Here is a 20,879-nt window from a genome sequence, read left to right on the forward strand (position 1 = left end):
AAAAGATACCAGTTGAATGTAATTAATCGCGCGTTGATTAACACTCAAAAACATTCGGCCAAAAATGATCGTACTATTAATTACATTGGCTCTGACAAGTCTTCATAACACACAAAGTTGTAAGTATTATTATGTGTACATATACTCAGCAGATTTCCGTCAGCAGTGCTTTTAAACTGATGAGATGTATTTTAAGGTGAAGCAGCCATTAAACAACCGCTTAATGTCGAAACAAATTATCGCAACATGTTATTGCGTTTAAATAATCGCCTTGATAATGTTAGTCCATCGATACACATACGCGAGGGTAGAGTTGAAGTTAGTTTTGACTATGGCCGAACATGGGGTACTGTTTGTGCGACACATTGGAGTTATCGGGAGGCGAACGTTGTGTGCAAACAATTAAATTTGGGTTATGCTGCCTTCTCCAATCAAACACAACAATTTGGCACTAGCCAAAGGTATCCCTGGAATATGGTGGGAACTCTGTGCCGTGGCACCGAACACAACTTAAGAGACTGCTTTCGTGAAACACAATATCCTAGAGCATGCAATGCTACCAATAACAATGTGGCAGTCGTAAGATGTGTTGAGAAATTATCCGATCTGACTTTGGGTTTACCAGATATCGAACAGTCAGCATATTTGGATACTCAACCATTGTCACGATTAACATGTGCCATGGAAGAAAACTGTTTATCCAGGGATGCATATCGAATTATACTCACACAGCCACAAGCTTTGCGTAAATTATTACGTTTTACCACAAGGGCGGAAAATGTTGGCAGCGCTGATTTTAGTCCTTATTCTAATTACGAACAATGGCAGTGGCATCAGTGTCATAATCATTATCATAGCATGGAATCATTTGCTTCATTTGATATATATAATATGAACTATCAGAAGGTAGCTCAAGGACACAAAGCCTCATTTTGTCTCATGGATACAGCTTGCAAATCAGGCATAACTCCGAAATTTACCTGCGGCAATAGAACACAGGGTAAGTTGAAGAAATTTTTGTAATAATTGTCATATTTTTTTGTGTAAATTAGGAGCAAGATCAACAACTTTTAATTATATACTATTTGATTTTAATAGTGGGTTCTATGTATATATAAATCAATAGTTCAAAGGATATTAAATAATCTGGTTCTGATTATAATAGTACTAAATGATTTTTTAAATTTTAGAATATTTCCTGGAATTGTATTAGAGTATCCAAAACAAGCTTTTCATTATTGTAAACTCGGCCACTTTTGGTTTTCTTTAACTTATCGGTTTTTTGAAAAACAGGGTTTTTAATACGGTTAACCTTTTTTAACGAAATGTGTATATCGATGGCTTAATATAAAAAAGGCGTAACTCGATTTTTTGTTACTTTACAGGAGAAGAAAAAAACTTAATAAAATCCATAAAATTTTAGATACAAAAAAAGTTTTAATGCAATTTTTTATAAAAAGAGGCAACACATTTTATTTCTCTTTCAAAATTTAATTTTTTTTATTTTAATGAAGTTATCTAATATAGGCTTTTTTTCATTGATATTTATGAAAAAAAAAATTAAGTTAGGGATTTTTTAAACCTGAAATTTTGAGTTGAAAATAAATTTTAAAAAATAATATTATTATAATAATTCAGGTTTCAATGATAAAATGAAATAATTCATGAAATTAAGAGGATTAAAACAGAAGCGAACTGTGAAAAATTATTTCTTATTAAACCAGTTATCAAAAAAGATGGCAATATGCAGGTAAAAACTTTTCAAATCCTGTATTTGGTTTTTTTGGGATTGCTATTTACTGCATATAAAGTGAATCAGGGGGATATCTTTAATCACCGACTTTGATCTATGTGGGAGAGATTCGTGACTGTCAGTAAAGTCTGTTTTGAAATATATTGAATATTTGAGTACATACATTTCATGAACTTTTATAGTAAGCAATATTTTTACCAGGACGAGTCGAAGAGTATCGTTTAGGCAAGTTTTCAAAATTTAGAAAATAGTCGTTGTGCAAATGGTCAGCACAAATTGCGATGGCAAATTTATTTGCTTATTTTGAATTTTTCTTTCTACAATAGTTTCCATACTAAAAGTCAACAATGCATTAGAGAATATTAAATTGCGGTTTTGGTAGATTTTGGATCTTTCACAAGTGTTTAATAACACATTTCGCAAAAACGGACATCCATTTGTTTCATCCCAAACATAATTGTTCAATTCGTGTGTTAAAATATTGTAAATTGTAAAATTATGTAGTTTTATAAAATGCAGCACTCGTCATTAGTTGAGGAATTAATTTTTTCCTAGGTTTAAGTATGGAATAGTTTGATCCCTTTAATAATTGCGGAAAAAATTTATAGGACAATTTTATGTTTCCATTTTTTTCATGAATCACACTCAGCGACATAAAGCTGTTAAATTTCCTGATGGGTGCAAAAATCCGATTCAGAATCGAATTTGATACTTATAAAAAATTATAACCAATCAAACAAAACAAAAAAAATGAGTTAAGGCTTTTTCTTTCAAAAACTCTTTGACTTGACTTAGGGCTTTTTTTGAAATCGTTATAAATCTGTTATTTGCAATAAAATCTTCCTGAAATTTTGAGGCAAGGAGCATCTGACATTTGTTTACCGGAATAAACAAAAAACGACATTTTTAAAAAAATTTAGTTACGCCTTTTTTATATTAAGCCATCGATATTTTCTAAAGCTTATTTGAACACATTTCTGAAAAACTTTGATAACATTTTTAAATATATTTGGGGGATTCAAACGGTCTGCTATTAGGTCGTATTGTCATAATGTCGTAAAATATTTCTTTAGTTTAAACAATTTCTTGTTGTGCTGCAAACAAAAAAAGTGTTATTTTATGACAAACCAATAAACATAGTTCAAAAAGTCTTATTAGTTTATAACTTTTTTGTTTAAAACCCAACAAAAATTTGTTTAAACTAAAAAAACATTTTAGGACATTATGACAATACCACCTAACAGGAGACCGTTTGAATCCCCCAATTGAATATTGAAAATTTTAGCATTTCACAATATTTCACAAAATATACAAAATAATTGCTAAAGTCATAGAGAATTACACATAGAGACGAGACACTCCGATTTGTCAAATAAAAATACAACAAATCATATGTTTGATACAAAAACAAAATACATTGAATAGTCTCTATGTTACCCTATGCCTAAAGTATTCAAAATTTTCCTTTTTCCAAGGATTTAGTATACAATTCTCAACATATCATATTAGCTTCCAAAACAATTTAAATAGGATGGAAAAACAATAATGGCTAAAGTTTAATATATATTTGTATTTAACACATTACATATGTAAATTAGAAACCAAATTCATGGTTTTAATGATAGGGAAGAAGTTCAAAATGAAATTAAAGCCAAAAATTTTATTATTTCATTATTCTGGAAAAAAAAAAATAAAACAGCTAAGATCAATTTATTTTTCTTATGAAACTTGAAATATCTTATTTCAATAAAAATTATAAAAATCCATTTATGATCAATGAGCTGAAATTTAATATATGTATTAATGTATTTTTGAGAAGATCTACAAAAAATACGATTGCATGTGTAGGTTATCCCAATTAGTTGAAGAAATTGTTCACGTTATAGAGCTTTCTGAGTTTGTTCACGCTACAGAGTAGTATATGTAAACAAAAGCTTGTTCACGTTAGGTGGTGCTCACGTTAGACGGTGTTCACGTTACCGCGAGTGCACTGTATATAAATTTGTCATTCCGTTTGTAATTTCTACATTTCCGTCTGTATGTTGAAATCAACTTTCCGTAGCCCCCAAATAACTTACATACATGATTCATACATCAATATATCGGTAATTCTTCCGGCTCGGTTGCTATTTAAAATCGAAAAAATCGGCCCATAAATGGCTGAGATATAAAAACCGGAACAACCTCGATTGTTGCCCTATTTTTTATCTAATTCTGCATTACTAAGTCAGTAATATAGACAATATGGATATATAATGATAGATATTTCAAAGTCCATTGCAACGATGTATATAAGGCTATAGCAAGTTGAATCTACAATGGGTCAAAATCGGAAAAAAATATTTTTTAACCCGAATTTTTTTTCATCAAACAAATTTTTTTTGTCTCAAATTCTTTTTAAAAATACACCTAAAATGTGGAGAATGTTAGTTGGGCTCCAAACCAAATACGTATATAGAATTCAGGGATTGCAAACTAGTCGTTCAGAGGATCATCTATTTTATTCAAAAAACAACTTTGAATGTAATATTTGGCAGTGCCGATAAAGCAGGGCAAAGACAGAGAAGGCGCTTGACACTTTTTTCCTCGTCTTCATCATGACAACTTCTACAGAAGTCATTGGAAGGAATGTTTTATCTCCTTGCACAGATTAAGCAGTGTCCTGTAAGAACGGATATCAGAATCCGTAGCTCATTCACAAATTTAATTTTCTGAAAGCTTATGTTCTCCTGTAAGACTTGTTTTTTACATAATTTTGCAATTGGTCGAGTAGTTCAGAAGACACATATTTATTAACACTTTTCACGAATTGATGAAAAACCGATTCACAAGTAGTTTAAAAAAAATTGGTGAAACAAATTTTAGTTTAAAAAAATGTGAAAAACCGAGGTAGTCGCGGTTTTTTGATTATATCTCATATATTTGTGGGCCGATTTACTCGATTTTAAATAATAATGTAAGTTGGACTATATCGACTTCGACATCTATAACGATCCAGGATATATGTACATATATAATTTATGGTATCGAAAATGTAAAATGTGGAAATTACAAACTTATACATACATATATAGCCTTGCCACTCATGGTGAAAGGTATAATAATAATATAAACATGTCCTAAACTATATAAATATTTGCTGACATTTTCCGAAAACAAATTCTCAGTTGTTCTATTACATTACAAGAAATTTAACAAATAAATAACGGAAAGTTTTCAAAATTTTTTTCTATTTCAAAATAGTAACAAAATAAGTTTTTTACTATATAAAAACCACATATAAATCGTTATAGACATTGAAAGGGGTAATCGTAAATATATATGTCGCTTTCAAGTTGGCGGCAGTATTCGACCAAAAATTCGAATATTGAAAAATTTAACTCTTATTCGAAATTCCTGAAATATAAATGGAAAATTCTGAAATATGATTGGAAATATCTGAAATTCAATTTGAATTTTCTGAAATATAATTAGAAATTTCTGAAATACAATTAGAAACTTCTAAAATTCAATTGGAAATGGTGTAGTTCTAGAACGTATAAGTTCGGTCAATGATGTTTCTTTAAAATTCTCACCTCCAGAAATAATTCTAAAGAAGCATTAATGAGCTAGCACACGTTTTTTTGGAACCAGTTCTTTAATCAATGATTTTTTTGTGTTAAATTGTTAATCTCGGAACTAGTTCTAAAGAAGATTTTCGGAGCAAACACACATTCGTAGAATCAGTTCTAGAATTAGTTCTTCCGTCAATTTATAGAATTACACAGAAATAATAAATACATAATTGGAACGCATTTTTTTTAAAAATTCCTATTGTTAATCGAACAAAGTATAACAAGTAGTCCGACTCTCTATTTTTTAAAATTACTCTCTCACATCTCACACCGTGTGAATTCAACACCCTTGTGAGTGAATTAAACACATCAAAATACTTGAAATTTAAAATACGACTTTCCGACTAAATAAATGCCGAACCACTAGTTCCATGGCTGTCATCTAAAGTGGTTCTGATTACACTCGTTCTAGTTATTTAAAAACATGTTCTGAAAATTTTCCTGGGGGTGGATATTTCAAATTAAAAAAACAAACTACATAAATATTTGCTAACATTTTAAAATTTTCTATTCTAGGCATTTCAATTGGTTGCTGGGATACTTACAGTACTGGTTTAGATTGTCAATGGGTTGATGTTACAAATCTACCTCCCAATCGAACTTACATATTAAGAATTGCCATCAATCCGGAATATATGATTGGTGAAGTAAGTTTCGAGAATAATGGTGCCGAATGTCTGCTCCGGTATACAGGTGAACGAAATACAACCAGAATTTCAAATTGTACGCGTTCTCCGTTGTGGTATAATAAGTAACATGGAGTAATGGAGTGATGTTTATTTATGATAGTTTCGATTTTTTATTTTATGGTGTCAGGAGTAATTTTTTCTATATATTTCTTTTTATTTATGAGTTAGTCTGAAAAAAATAAGAGATATACAAAAATACAATAATAATATATAAATTGACGATTTTATGAAATATTGTCTTATACCAGGGCGCTAGGAATGATAGACAATATTTCATTTAATTAACTTTAAATATTTTAATAATATTTATAGATTTATAATTTGAAAGTAAATTTTTAATTAAAAATTTACTTTCAAATTATATTTTAATAATACTTAGTTAAATAGTTAATAAATAAATATTTAATAAACTGTTGTTTCAAATAATTATGTTATGTTTTTTATTATTACGTTATTACCATTACAATTATTTTGTTTTTTGTTTACTTTGTTTTCATTTAAACTAATGTTTTTTTCAATATTTTATATGTATGTATATATTTTTTAATTTTTAAAATACAAAAAATTTTTATTTTATCGACTAAGGTAAAATTTACAAATTATTAAAAAGCGGTTAAAACAAATGAAGATCTGTTTTTTTATTCCTGTTGTTTATTTTTATTTTGTTTTTAGTAGTGGAGACAAAAATAGTTAATTTAAAAAATTATTGCAACATAAGTAGGCACTTCAAACTAAATTGTAAATAATTTTTTTTTTCTTTTCAAAATTTTTATTTAATAAAAATGGAGTATTAAGAAAATAAATATAATGGCTAAAACAAACAATTAACACTTAGTTAAACTAAAAACAAAACAAAAATATAAATGTATACCGAATACTAAGTATGTATGATAATGCGTTAGAAGAGGCCTTCCATCTCATGAGCTTTGGATTTATGTATGTATGTTTTATATTTTAGATATTTTAATTTTTTTAATAATTAGTATATGTATTGGTTTTCAATATGAATGGAATTTAAATTATTTTTTTTTTGCATTTTTCTTATGTTTCTATAATTTTATGTTTTTGTTTTACTTTACTAAACTACAATATAAATTTATAGTTAGTACCTTTCAATTTATGCGTTAATTTTCTTTCTTTATGTTTGGGGTTTTACTTATTATTTGTAATTATTTATGGTATGGTTTTGCTTACTAATTTTATTTAATATGTGTGTGCACAAAGTTTTGTATTTTAATTTTAAATTCCTTTTTAAAATATTTAGGAAAATATAAGTTTTTTAATTTTAAAAATTTTGTAAATACCAATGTAAAAGCTTCAATAAAATATTTAACAAAATTCTAAAGTATCAGACGCTAGATATATTTTTCCATGTAAAATCACATCATAATCTGAATTATATTTCTCACAAAAAAAACGGTTGCAAGATATTCAAATTATTACATTGCCGCCCAAAAATATTCTGTAATATTTGTTTAATATAAATTTCTTTGAAATTCATTGTTATCCTAAATTAAACTTTATTTGATTTAGGCCGGGTAAAAGAACTTGGGCGTATGTGTCATTTTGTTGTTAGTACCTTTCAAACCAGACTTTAAATTCTGATGATTCATCCATCAAATTCTTCTAATTGTAGTCTGGTATTAAAGGAACTGTGAAGACCTTGATTTTCTGAAGACATCATTTTCTTTTTTGATACAAGTATGTAGTTTTATATAAGACACTGATCTGATGAGCTTAATTCAAATCGATGAAAAAATTTAATTGAATCGATTTCTATAATAAATTTGCCCAATATAAAAACAAAATGCTACCGATCGGTTTTAATTTTTTTAAATCGAAACCCGGTATTTTAATTTGTTTTGGAAACTCGAGTTATGTATGAATTCGTATATATAGTTAAATATTTTTAGTACGCTGTACTAGAGTTGGGTTGTTCATGAACGAACAAATTCATATTTACTCTATTCTGTTTGTCCGCTTGAAATTATTGTGGATGTATGAAATTAACATTTTGAAAACGCTTTCAAATGGCATTTACTTGCTAAAAATTTATTAAATTTCCTTTTTCATCATTATTAAAAATCATGTTAATAATAGGCAAAATTAGTTTCCAATAGCAGTAGTCATCTCTACTAGCACAACTAGTATGACGATCCATTTAAAGAATTTCGTTTCGACTTAAACATAGTTTTGTATATGTTCGGACTGCCGTAAGAATTTAAATATCTACTATTTTGGTGTTTGATTTTAACAGTTTTTATATTTGTTTTTTTATGCAGAAGTTTGCAGAATTACTGAAGTATTCCCTCATTTTATATCCATACCCTAAAGGATTTAAATTTAAAATTAGTCAACAAGACAACTGTAATTGCAATTCAGCACTTTTAATTAATATTAATTTATAATTCCTTACTTTTTGGTATTTTTTTTTATTTTATTTATTTAATATCAATTTTTTTCTCATCGGAAATGCTTTCTTTGTTCCCATTTTGGGAAATATACTACCAGACTGGGTAAAAAGATGAATTCTTGACTATAGCTAAACTTGTCTATATACAAACAGAGTCTGAGTACGCCTTTCATATTCGAGCCATATCCAGAATGGATTTCGAAGAAAATTAGTCCCCGAGATGACAATTTTTCAGTCCTTACAGAGTTATTTTGCCAATTTTCCTATGAGTCAATGCTTTATTTCTTCCTATGTTGGAATAACTTAGCCTGAATGTTTTTAGATTTGACTAATAATAACAATTTACAATTCATTTTCTATTTTATTATGTTTATTATAATTATTAATTCAGAATTTTCACATTCTAACTTCAACAACAAAAACAACAGAAAGGAGTAATTCCCACGACAGCCGATTCGATGTACCGGAATAACCCGAATTCACTCGGCTAAGTGCTGTAAACTCAGCCACAACAACAGAAAAGTTTGTCGTCATTCCAACGAAAATTGGATTTTTACTCCGAAACTATCCGAGTCTTACTCGGCCAAAGATTGTCAAGTCAGCAACAGCTGCATACGAGGAGATGATTCATTGGATCATAATTCGCATACGGCAGCTTTGAACGACATTCATAGAGACAATATCAATATAATTATTGATGGAATATAAAATTGTATATTTTTAGACGTTACAACAACAAAAACCACAATTTAAAAAAAAATAGATGTTATCAATTGAGGAGAAGAATTTTACACGTGTTTCATGTTTTAAAACACTACTTAAGAATTTTGTTAAATTTTTCTATTACAACCTTACGACTTTATTTCGATTTTTTTACGTAATAACTCAGAACACATTTGTAGATTTGTATTTTTGTTGTCATTATTTCTTTTAGCTGTTTTCTACAAATTTTTATAATAAAATAAATTTAAAAAATATACATGTATGTATGTAGGTATATCATTTTTATAGTTTCTTTCTAAAAGAACAAAAACAAATAAAAAAAAATAGAGTATATAATTTATGCGTTATTTAATATTGTTACTTGGGTGTTTAGTTATACATACAGTTATATATAACATTTTATGCTTAAAATTGTTATTATTTTAAATAAAAAATAAAATTTCTTTTTATTTCCTTTTAAAAAATATAGTCTTTTTAAATTTCGTAAATAGTAAACTACATAAATATATAATTTATACATAAATTATTATTAAATTATACAAGCACATCTAATTTCAACAATTACTGAGATTAGTAAAATAAAAATCTGCTCAGTTTTCGTTGAATATCTCTGTTGCACGTTGTACGTTAACGAAATATACACGTAATTAAAAATATAATAATATACAAATAATAAACAATACAACATAATATGTAGTACTTAATAATTAAAACAAACTTATAATATAATAAAAATTAAATTAAAATTTACTTACTTGTTTAGATACAATTAATAATTAAAGCTCCTTTAACATAAGGAGCAATTTGAAAGCTTAGCAGGCTATAATGTGTTGGTTGGTTAGTTTTCTGAATTGTTGCGTCATTTACTCTAAACGTTTGAGTAGTTTCACATCACTTCAATTGGTTTTTGTTATTTCTTTTACTTAATATTTTAACATAATCTTTAGCATCAAGGGGGTTTTGTTTAATCTTAGATTTCTTATTTATTTAGTTTAGTTTTAATGTGTGTATTTGTTTGCGTTTCTCAATCGAATTAAAAGTTGCAATTGTTTTTTTGTATGAATTTGATAAGGTGAGTATGAGTATGATGATGTGGATGTATTTATGAATGTTATTTGTTACGTGTGAAATTTGAAAATGTTTCTTTTTTTTGTTTAAACATTTTCAATCATTTGTGCTTTTTAAAGTAACTTTTGTTGTTAAAGAGTTGTTTCGACAATTAGTCAATATGATATTTGCAGCAGAAATTTTATTCTATCAGCTTTCAACGGTTGTGGAACTAACACTGTGACTAGTAGTTAATAAATGTTCAGGAATGGGAATGGGTTGTGTTCTAGCTGGTTGTTTTTTCTGCAATAGAGAATACAAAACATTATTTTGTAAATAATTTACACTTAATTACTTAACCGTACCTTTCTCCTAAATGGAAAACAACCAGATGTATCGGGTTGTGGTGTGGCATTGATAAGTAAATCAGGCGTTGGATTATCGTCGGGACCAAAAACGTTTAATTCTCTAAAACATTCGGTTTCCATCATTTCATTTTGCCAAGATATGGACACAGAACCAGTATTGAATTTCGTATAAAAATTCGAATCGGATTCATCAATATTCACACCTTTAACTGTTGAAAATTGTTCGATATCCAAGACATCTTTGGCATAAACTGCATGGGGCTATAATTATATTTAGTAAAATTTATATAAAAAAAAAATTATATTTTGTGAATTAAATTCCAGTGCACTTACATCTGGTACAAATGGTGGTTCAACCATACCAGCCTCTAAACGCTTCCAATTGATACAATTAAAGAAGGGGTGTAATTTAACTTCTCTAGCACCAAAACGACCATTACGACAGCCTAAACGTAATTTTATTGATTTGGCTAGCAACTGTTGGCATAAGGATCTGGCTTCATCATTAAATTTACTAGAATATTTTTCGGGATCCTCCTATTGAATGCAAAACAAATCAAATCATAAGTCATATGGATTATAAACAATTAAGGTTCCTACTCGGGAATTCCCGGAAAATTTCGCGAATTTTCATTAAAAATTTTAATTATTATTTCTGCACAGATAAAACAGATTTTTGTGATTTGTTGCCAATCGAATGATATATTCATAAATTCATTCATAAATTTTCTATTCCAGCTAAAGTAAGCCAGTTGACAAAGTAGAATTATGATTAAAATAAACGAATTTTTGTCACCTAAACTAAAACTTTTCAGCCACAAACATATCATTCGATTAGCAATAAATTCGGTTATAACAACCAAAACTGTTTTGCCTGTGTGACGTTGACAAAAGATGTTTATTTAAAACAGAAAAATTTACTTAGTTTAGGTGGTTATTAGGATTAAATACTAGAGTTCTTAATCGTGAAAAATTTCTCGGGAATTGCGGGTAAATTTCGGTTATTCTTTCTTAAAGCTACAGTATTATTTCTGCAGACATAAAACATGTCTGTAGACTTTTAAATAATAGCAATCAGAAAATCAGTTAACATAGAAGAATTACGATATAAATAATCAAATTTATGTCGCTCCAACTAAAATTATTCTGCACAACAGAGAAGTTCGGTCACTTAGAAAAATAAATTGGTTAACAAAAACATCGATTATCACAATGAAAACAGTTTACTCTGTGTGACATAAAGAATATTTATTTAAAGCAGGAAAATTTACATTTTTAGTAAATAGATTTAATACACATTAGCGGTATTCACAATGTAGAGTAATTGCCTGGTAAAAAAGCAGAAGAGCTATTTATTGACAAACATTCCAATTTCTAATGTATTTTTAGTTTTTTGATATTATGCTCTTTTACTACATTACCAGGCCAAGTACTCTACATTGTGAATACAGCTATTGTAATGTATTAAATGAATTATTAGAACTTCAAAAAATATTCATATTAAGAGAAACAATGACAATAATAGTTTTTTAATTAGTTTATATACATTGCGATTTCAAAAAGTTCTCCTTCGAAGATGTTAAATCTTTTAATGCATATAAAAATGTTAAATCTTTTAAAATATATAAAAACTTAAAAACATTGGAAAAATATTTGACATAAAATATTATATGTGTATCCATGGCCATATGTATCTATACAATGGTCGACATAAGTCTACGTAAGACCACAATTTTTGCCACTTTATTAGAGAAACCTCGGTAAATAAAAAAAAATAATAATGCAGTTTTTTCTGAAATATATTTTTATTGCTATGCACCAAAAAAAATGTTGTTGCAATGTAAACTTGCATACGTAAACTTACATAAGTCTACATACGACCACAGCATGTCCTGGTTTTTTTGGAATACTAACAGATAAGCATGAAATTTATTAAGTCTAAAGTTCAAACAATATTCAGTAACTTTGAAAACACTGGTAGAGTTAAAAACAAGCTGCGAAGTGGTCGCCCAAAGAAACTACATCGTAGAGATGTATTCTTCATTTTAAAAGAAGTCAACAAAAACTCAAAAGTAAATACCACAAAATTGGCCAAAGAACTCGCAACAAGATCAGAATTTATTGTTCATACACGAACAATTCAAAGAACCTTAAATAATAATGGTAATTAAAGCAGAAATCCTCGCAAATTAGCGAACGGATCGCAAACTTCGTTTGGAATTCGCCCAAAAGCACTTTGAAAAGGACATGGAATTCTGGAAGCGAGTTTTCTTCACTGATGAGTTGAAGTATAACATATTTGGAAGTGATGGGAGAGATAAAGTATGGCGCAAAACAAATACAGCAATGGATCCGAAAAACTTACTCGCTACAGTTAAGCATGGTGTTGGCAGTGTGATGGTTTGGAGTACCGTCGCTGCTTCTGGAGTGGGAAAGTTAGTGTTTATTGAGGATAATATGGATCGTTATCAGTACAAATCCATTTTGGAACAAAATTTGAGAGCATCCGTTGATATTTTAACTCTATGTTAAAGTTGGATTTTTCAGCAAGATAACGATCCGAAACATTACTTTTACTTATTATGGTTTAGAAGTCCGCGAGTTACGAAAATAATGGTCGTATGTAGACTTTTGTCGGTCACTGTACTTCTTTTAAAATACTGGAAAGTCTATGAAAATTACTTCCTTCGAAAACCTTTGGCTTAATTTAGACAAATCAAATCAAACAAAAATATTACATACCTTGACTCTTCTATCAACCTCTTCTCGTTTGACTTTTTCTTTACGTGCTCTAAACGGTGCCTGACCCTCAATCATTTCGTACAGCAGACAACCAAAACTAAACCAATCGGGAGAAAATGAGTATTTTTCATTATCTATAACCTCTGGAGCCATATAACCTGTTTAAGAGAACAATTTATATACATTAATTATTTCAATTGTCTGCTTCAAAATTATATCATGAACTTACCCACTGTTCCTACACGTCCTCTCACCATTTCACCATCAATTTCAACGGCTAAACCCAAATCGGATATTCTGACGTGTCCATGATCATCGAGCAATATATTTTCGGGTTTACAGTCTCTATAAACTATACCCTGTTGATGTAAATGCTCCAGTCCACAAACAACTTCGGCGGCATAAAATCGTGCTCGTACCATTTCAAAACCCGGATCACCTCCCATATTGTAAATGTGAAACTTTAAGTCACCACCTGGAATACATACATATATAGAAATGATTAATAATAGTTCCCACAATAATTTATATATTTAATTCGTTTTGCTTTAATTATTATCATTATGATTTCGAACCAAATTAACGTTCTAGTTATATATGGACCACATATTTTTTATTGACATAATCTTTAAATAAACGAATAATTCATTAAACACATTTAAAGAAGTGGCCACTTAAAATCCGTACGGATTAAAGCGACCATATCTTTTAAATGAAACAATGTATGTTAACATTTTATACATGAAATTAAAGGTAATTTATTAAGCTTTAAAAATATATAACTATGGGTTTATGTGTCTTTATTGCGAATAAATTTTCTGGCTTTTCTTCTCATGCCTCCCATTAATAGCTGCACACATTTTTTTTCCCACTTCTACCGTTATTTCAGCATATTTATTCCACTTTGTTCTCATCAAAATCTGGTTATTTACTGTACCTGCACTCTTTTTCAATTTACGTTTAACAATTGCGTAATATATCTCGATTGGACGAAGATTTGTGCAATTTGTTTAATTGATGTGTTTTGGTATAACATCAATATTATTCTCATTATACCACTTCATAGTAGTATTTGAGTAATGACAACTTGTCATTGAGTAATGTTAACTTGGCTGAAACTTTGTATCAGATGTGTGATGTCTTATAAATGACAGCAATCGTTTTTCCAAACTCTCTTTTTATATATAATTCTGAAAATTGTTTAAAAACATATCTGAAAAGCTTGACTCTTCAAACCGCAGCTGCGGATTGCCTGCCAAATTAATATTTTTGTTCCATTTAACGTATTCATATTTAAAGGCCACACAACGTCGAGCTGCCGAAACGTAATAATTTTGACCTGATATCTGCCGAAAATCAGATTTTGGCTATTTTTTTACCCGACAAAGTCGGATTTTCTAGATATTTGTGCACAATTTTATCTCTAGCTTCATTTTCCATTGTGTCTACACTTTTTAAAACTAAACATACACAGAGAAAACAGATTCGTGATAGCAAACGAATTTGTTGCCAGTATGTTTTCAGTATATTTCTGAGGTAACAACCAAATTTAAAAACTTTCATGAAACTTTATAATCGTAGCAGCACTTTTCATGGCGACGAAGGCAATTTTTAATAAAAATTAATATGATTAAATTAAAATACATATACTTTACTGTCAAAATTCCATTAATCATCTAAGATTGCAAACAAGTTCTTAAGTTTGATTTTACAATATTAAGCTGACTAAAAACTCGCTCCACTTCCGCATTCGGCAGAATCGAAATTTTTTGGAAATATGTAAATTTGGCATTTCTAAACGGCTGGTCCGATCGGGATAAATGGGCGTAGCCAAGGAGCATTCGAGTTTAAGTTATTAAAATGGGCCATAAAATGCTCCAGGGGCGTCGATATGGAGGCTCAAAGTAGGGTACCTTCGACATGTAAACTTATTAAACAAGTGCCATTTTTTTGTTTCCCATCCGATTTCAAAGATTTTAACATTTTTGAAAAGCGCTCGGCTAATTTTCTAGTTATATGCATTTAAAAATTTAAATTTTAAAATTTGGCCATACCTTGGCCCGCTATTTTAAAAATATAGGGCGTAATTTTGGACCGAATGGTCTCGAATTTTTTTTAATATACAAAAGATTTGAGGTCAATATCTATAATGGATCCAAAAATAAACGATTTTCAATTTAAATATTAAAAAAATAGTAAATTTTTGCTGTTTTTTGGGCGAAAGGTTTATTAAAAAAAAAAACTTTATTTAAGAACATATAACAATTTTATGTTTTTCTGTAAGGTATCTTTACGGAGAACATTTTGGTATAAAAAACATGTCAAATTTTTCAAATATGTCGCCCCTACGCCCTTCGGAATTTGACCTATTTTTTTTATAAAAAATTCAAATTTGAAAATAATTTGTTAAGCAAATGGACAATCAATAAAACAGTTAAAAATTACTCATAAGATTTTAGGTTGGCGCAACGAGGAATTGTATGTACTTGTTTATTAATGTAAAGAATTTCTTTAAAATTTAAACCTAAAAATTTTTAAATCCCAATAAAAACTTTATGTCAAAAAACCGCCTTAAGCAAGGACGGTAAAAAGTTTATAGAGGCTTTAGGTGTTTTATACAAATAATTTAAAATTGTAATGAAATATTACAAAAGAAAACAATGATAAAGTAAACAAACAAAAAAATACACAATATTTCAAGGATATTCGTTTACTCATACTACAACAACATGAAAAAATATTGTATATAAGTCAAGGATATAAATTTAATAAAAATGCATGGCATATCTTAGGCATAATTATTAAAAGAATAAAAATGTTAATACAATTTTTACTTTAAGATAAGTAAAGCAAATGTTGATTATTAAAATGATTTACTAAATTTAAAATGAAAACTTAATTTAAACTTACCATTCATAATGGTCAGTACCAAACATAGAGCATCCTTTGTCTCATAGGCATACGCAAGATTGACCACAAAACGAGAATTTATTTTCTGCAAAATTTGCTTCTCCGTTAATACCATCGATTCGCCTTTACGTTTTTTAATGCGTTTCTTTTCCAATTTTTTGCAAGCATACATTTTACCTGTGGCACGTACCTGTTAGAAAAATAATTAAGAAGAACAATATGTTATGGTAAAAAATAGACTAACTTAGAAAATTTATTAATTTAGAAAACAAAATGTGTGTATTTTTATTATTTTTATTATTCCTTACACATTTTTATTATTCCTTACACATTTTTTTATTAATTTTTGTGGCAAATGTTCGAAAGAACTAATTCTTAATTGAATTTTGAAAATCAAATTAAATTTTGTCGCTTAACCCTTCCATTACTGATATAATTACGAATTAATTCATTGGCATAAATACATTGTACTTCAAACATATCGTATTTTTCAAAAACGATTTGCTGATCTCGTCAATGCTTCGCCGAATTTTATACTTAAGATCATCTGTTTTTTGTGGTTTGTTCACGTAAACTCAGTCTTCAAATTGCCTTAGATAAAATAGTGCAGCGTCCTTAAATCACAAGAACGATACGGTCAATTGACATCGCCAAACTGAGAATTATCGTGACCTGTAATTGCCTCATGCTTCACAGATCGAACTCCTTTTCTTGATTAGACGCTTATTGGGCAAGTTATTAGCGAATTTAGATATTTTGAGTTTTTTTTTAATTTTTGGTCAGAAATATGAGTGATCACCAGGGAAACCAAAATATGCAAATGCATGTTTTTTCTGGTGAGTCTAATGGGCACATGGATAAGATATTTACACGTTTCAGAACTATTTAAGAATTTTGGCATCGATTTGTTAGTGCATATTTTTGCATATTTTGCCCTTAAATGCATATTTTTGCATATATTTGTTTTAGGAGCATATTTATGTCATATTTTTGCGTTTTAGAGCATATTTTACTGTTTAATAGCATATTTTGACTTTATCAAAAACAAATTTTGTCTTACTTATTTTCGCTGTTGTGTTACAGGTTTTTACTTCCTTTGTTTAAAATTCAAAATTGAAAAATATATTTGTTTTAATATAAAATAAGCACTATTTTAATAATAGCGCCATCTAAATATCAAATATTAGTTCTAATTCAAACTCAACCGTTCAAAGTATTAAAGAAATATCAATTGATGTCGAAAGAATATTTTCTATGATAAAAATGTTTTCAGATCCAATAGACAACGATTTTTATTTGAAAATTTAAGTCAACATTTTGTAATTACAATAATAATCTTAATTGAAGAAGTGACTTTATATTTATATAAAATATCATCAAAAAATACCTCTCGAGGACTTTTCATAACTTAAGTTCCTATTGTTTTTATGTTGTATTTATTTTTTGATATACTTTTTAGTTCTTGTTATTTTTGTTTATTTTATGTTACTTTACCTTTTTAGAAATGAATTGCATTGATTTTTTTAAATAAAAGTATACTCTTTGGTTAACAATTATGTAAAAGTTTGTTTTTTAAGAGCATATTTTTAAATTTTAAGAGCATATTTTAAAGTTTTTACTGCATATTTAAAGCGCTTAAAACGCTTTTTTTAGAGCATATTTCAGGTTTCCCTGGTGATCACAGATCGAGCTGCTTTTCTTGATTAAACGCTTATTGGCCAACTTATTAACGAATTTAGATATTTTCAGTTTTTATATAAAAAATCGATTTTTGGTCAGATATAGGAGTGATCACAGATCGAGCTCCTTTTCTTGATTAAACGCTTATTGGAATTTGGATATTGTGAGTTTTTATATTTTGTTCAGAAATATGAGTGATCACAGATCAAGCTCCTTTTCTTGATTAAACGCTTATTGGCCAAGTTATTAGCGGATTTAGAATGTAGACAACAATGAAATACATACTTTTAATTCGATTTTTAAAGTTTAGGGAATCCCCTTATATAAAAAATGTGTTTTCATCTTTTAAATTAATTATTTTTATGACAACGAATGAGTAATTTTATTTGTTATGTAATTTTATTTCAATGGATATTTTCTCGTGATCTCGTTTTCGAATTTTAATTAATAACTCTCTGCTACAAAATAACACTTTTTGTCAGAGCTTGAAAAGCGACCTAATGGGGGTTGTAGGCCTAGTTGAGGACATAAAGATTTTACAGATTTTAAGACACCCTCAAAATTTTGAGTTATTTTGAAAAAACTGTTTTAGAGTAGGTCGTAGTACTTTAGTACCTCTAACTCACACATTTTTATACCGATTTAAAAATTGTAGACAATTATGGATAGGCAAAGAATAAAGCTTTCATAAAATGTATGCATTAAATTTATTTTCCAAAAAAATTGTTTTTGTTACGAATTTTACTACGAACATTTAAAAACAAATTAGCCAAATATGTAGGTGCAGACGTTTTCCGATTTTAGATAAATCGAAAAAAGTGGGCGTGGTCAATTTTTCATTTCGTAAAAACCTAAGTTGGACTATGACCAACATTTAAAAAAAAAAAAATTGTCAAAATCGGTCCTGCCGTTCTCAACTGATGCAGGTAAACAAATTTTATTTTTTTTACAGTATTTTAATTTTTTGGAAAAAAAAATTTTTCGAATTGTTTTTTTAAATTTTAAAATTTTTTTTTAGTTTTTTAATTTTTTTTTATATTTATCGAAAAAAACATCGGGTTAAAAAATATTTTTCCGATTCTGACCCGTTGTAGGTCCATCTTACTATGGTTTTTGAAATATCTATCATTAGATATCCATATTGCCATTTTGCTCATTTTAAATAGCAAACTTCTCGAAAGCATGTCTGACAGAATTATTAAAGATTTGGATCCAGAATATATAAACTTTATAGGGTCGGAAATGAAAAATGTAGAAATTACTAACGGAATGACAAACTTATATACAGTTGCGGTCAAAATAATAGCACCACGACATTCATATTGTTATATAATAATATTACATAAAAACTATTAAATTATTTTTTGTTGTTTTTGTATAAATTTATACATAATTCAATAAACTTTCAAACCTTAAAAATAATTTTGAAAATTAGATGCAAATTTTAAAGAAAAACTACATAATATATAACTACCTACGAAATTCATCAGTCAAAAAAATAGCACCAAGGTAGAAATCGATTAAAATAAGCAAAAATTAACCAGGACAAAATTTAATTTAATAACAATTATTATGGTTTGTAACGTTCTTAACAAGTTATTATTAAAAGTAAAATATTGCTGCCTTTTCTTTTCGTATTTTTTGGAAAAAAAGAGACCGACCACCTCCTACCCATAAAGATTCTAAAGTTTTGAATATTTTGTATCGAACTTGTATGCCAAATATATTTTTTCATTCCCCAAAATAAATTCTTAAATATTTTTGGTTTCCTTTTACCCTTTTTGTAACTCTTGGCCATCTATTTTTAATAAAATTAAGTTTGGGGATATCGCATCCTGTGCCACGACATTGACCTTTTAGCTCGAAACCCAAATTTATATCAATTTATAAGTGCATAGATCATTCCTAGGGTCATAATTTCTTTGATTTATATCTGAGTATGATTTTATCAAGCATTTGATCATATAATATTGAATTATTTATTCCACATATTCAATATATTCTTCGAATGTTATAGTAGGAAAACCACGATCAAATTATAATTTTAAAATCTGTGTGTTTTTAAGAAAAGATGAATATATTATCCTAAATTTTAGTTGAAATTGGATTCGGAGGACATTCTATAGACGTCTGATATCAAACAATATAATTTGTTTAATTATTTGACCAAAAAGTGTTTTGGTACTTGAATGTTGAAAAATGGTAATGCGACTTCGGAAATTTTACCTTTAATAGAGGATGTTATATTGTTATGATAAAACTGTTCTAGGATTTAAATAATTTAAATATTGTTCTTGTAATGGTCAGCGAATAACTGCAACACTAGTCGCCACTTTTGACCACTGTGCAGAACATAAATGCCTGATTTTCGAAACGGTGGGCCAAGAGTGTTATGATTAAAAGCGATAAGCGGTTTCGCAACCTGAAATTTATATTTTTTTATTACAACGCAATGTTTTTTAAAACCATTTCTAAATATCTATAAATAGTTTTTTTTCTGAATTAAGCTAATTGTATGTTCAGAAATCATAATTTTTGAAACTAGAGCTCACATACACCACTATTTTTGTTACAAAAAAATTTGAAAAGTAAAATTAATTTTTTTGTTTTAAATTTTATTCATTTCGATATAAATTAATTCAAATTATAATATTATGGCGATTTTTTAAATCGAAAACATAAATATTCTATATTTTTTCGACAACTTCTTACGATGGTGCTATTATTTTGACTGCACAAAATCTGGGTATTTTTCAAAAATACCATATAATTGATTGAAAGGTTAATTTTTCTTAAAGAAAACTTTACTCATAGAAAAAATAGAGATTAATTAATGATATACTATAAATATTTAATTAAAATTACTATGAAAATAAAAATATTTTCCATGTTGATTGCTTTAAGGTTCTGTGGTGCTATTATTTTGACCGGCACTGTATA

At 28.2% G+C, this 20,879-nt stretch overlaps 2 protein-coding genes across 3 annotated transcripts in view; one reads left to right on the plus strand and one right to left on the minus strand.

Moving 5' to 3' along the window:
- The first annotated feature begins 177 nt into the window (after positions 1-177).
- Loxl1 (Lysyl oxidase-like 1) lies at positions 178-6,679 on the plus strand. The gene is made up of 2 exons (XM_065515449.1): positions 178-1,000; positions 5,884-6,679. The coding sequence occupies exons 1-2, from the start codon at positions 247-249 to the stop codon at positions 6,120-6,122; spliced, it is 993 nt and encodes a 330-aa protein (XP_065371521.1). The 5' UTR covers positions 178-246; the 3' UTR covers positions 6,123-6,679.
- Positions 6,463-20,879, minus strand: part of Gprk2 (G protein-coupled receptor kinase 2) — a 342,733-nt gene continuing 328,316 nt past the window's right edge. For both annotated transcript variants that reach the window (XM_065515447.1, XM_065515446.1), the window contains exons 10-15: positions 16,260-16,449; positions 13,579-13,824; positions 13,350-13,507; positions 10,941-11,144; positions 10,605-10,868; positions 6,463-10,542 (exon numbers count right to left, since the gene is read on the minus strand). In XM_065515447.1, coding sequence (XP_065371519.1) covers positions 10,450-10,542; positions 10,605-10,868; positions 10,941-11,144; positions 13,350-13,507; positions 13,579-13,824; positions 16,260-16,449 — 1,155 coding nt within the window. In that variant the 3' untranslated portion in view covers positions 6,463-10,449. The remainder of the gene's footprint in view (positions 10,543-10,604; positions 10,869-10,940; positions 11,145-13,349; positions 13,508-13,578; positions 13,825-16,259; positions 16,450-20,879) is intronic.

This window comes from Calliphora vicina, chromosome 1 (assembly GCF_958450345.1).
Source record: "Calliphora vicina chromosome 1, idCalVici1.1, whole genome shotgun sequence".
In the NCBI taxonomy this organism is placed as follows: Eukaryota; Metazoa; Arthropoda; class Insecta; order Diptera; family Calliphoridae; genus Calliphora; species Calliphora vicina.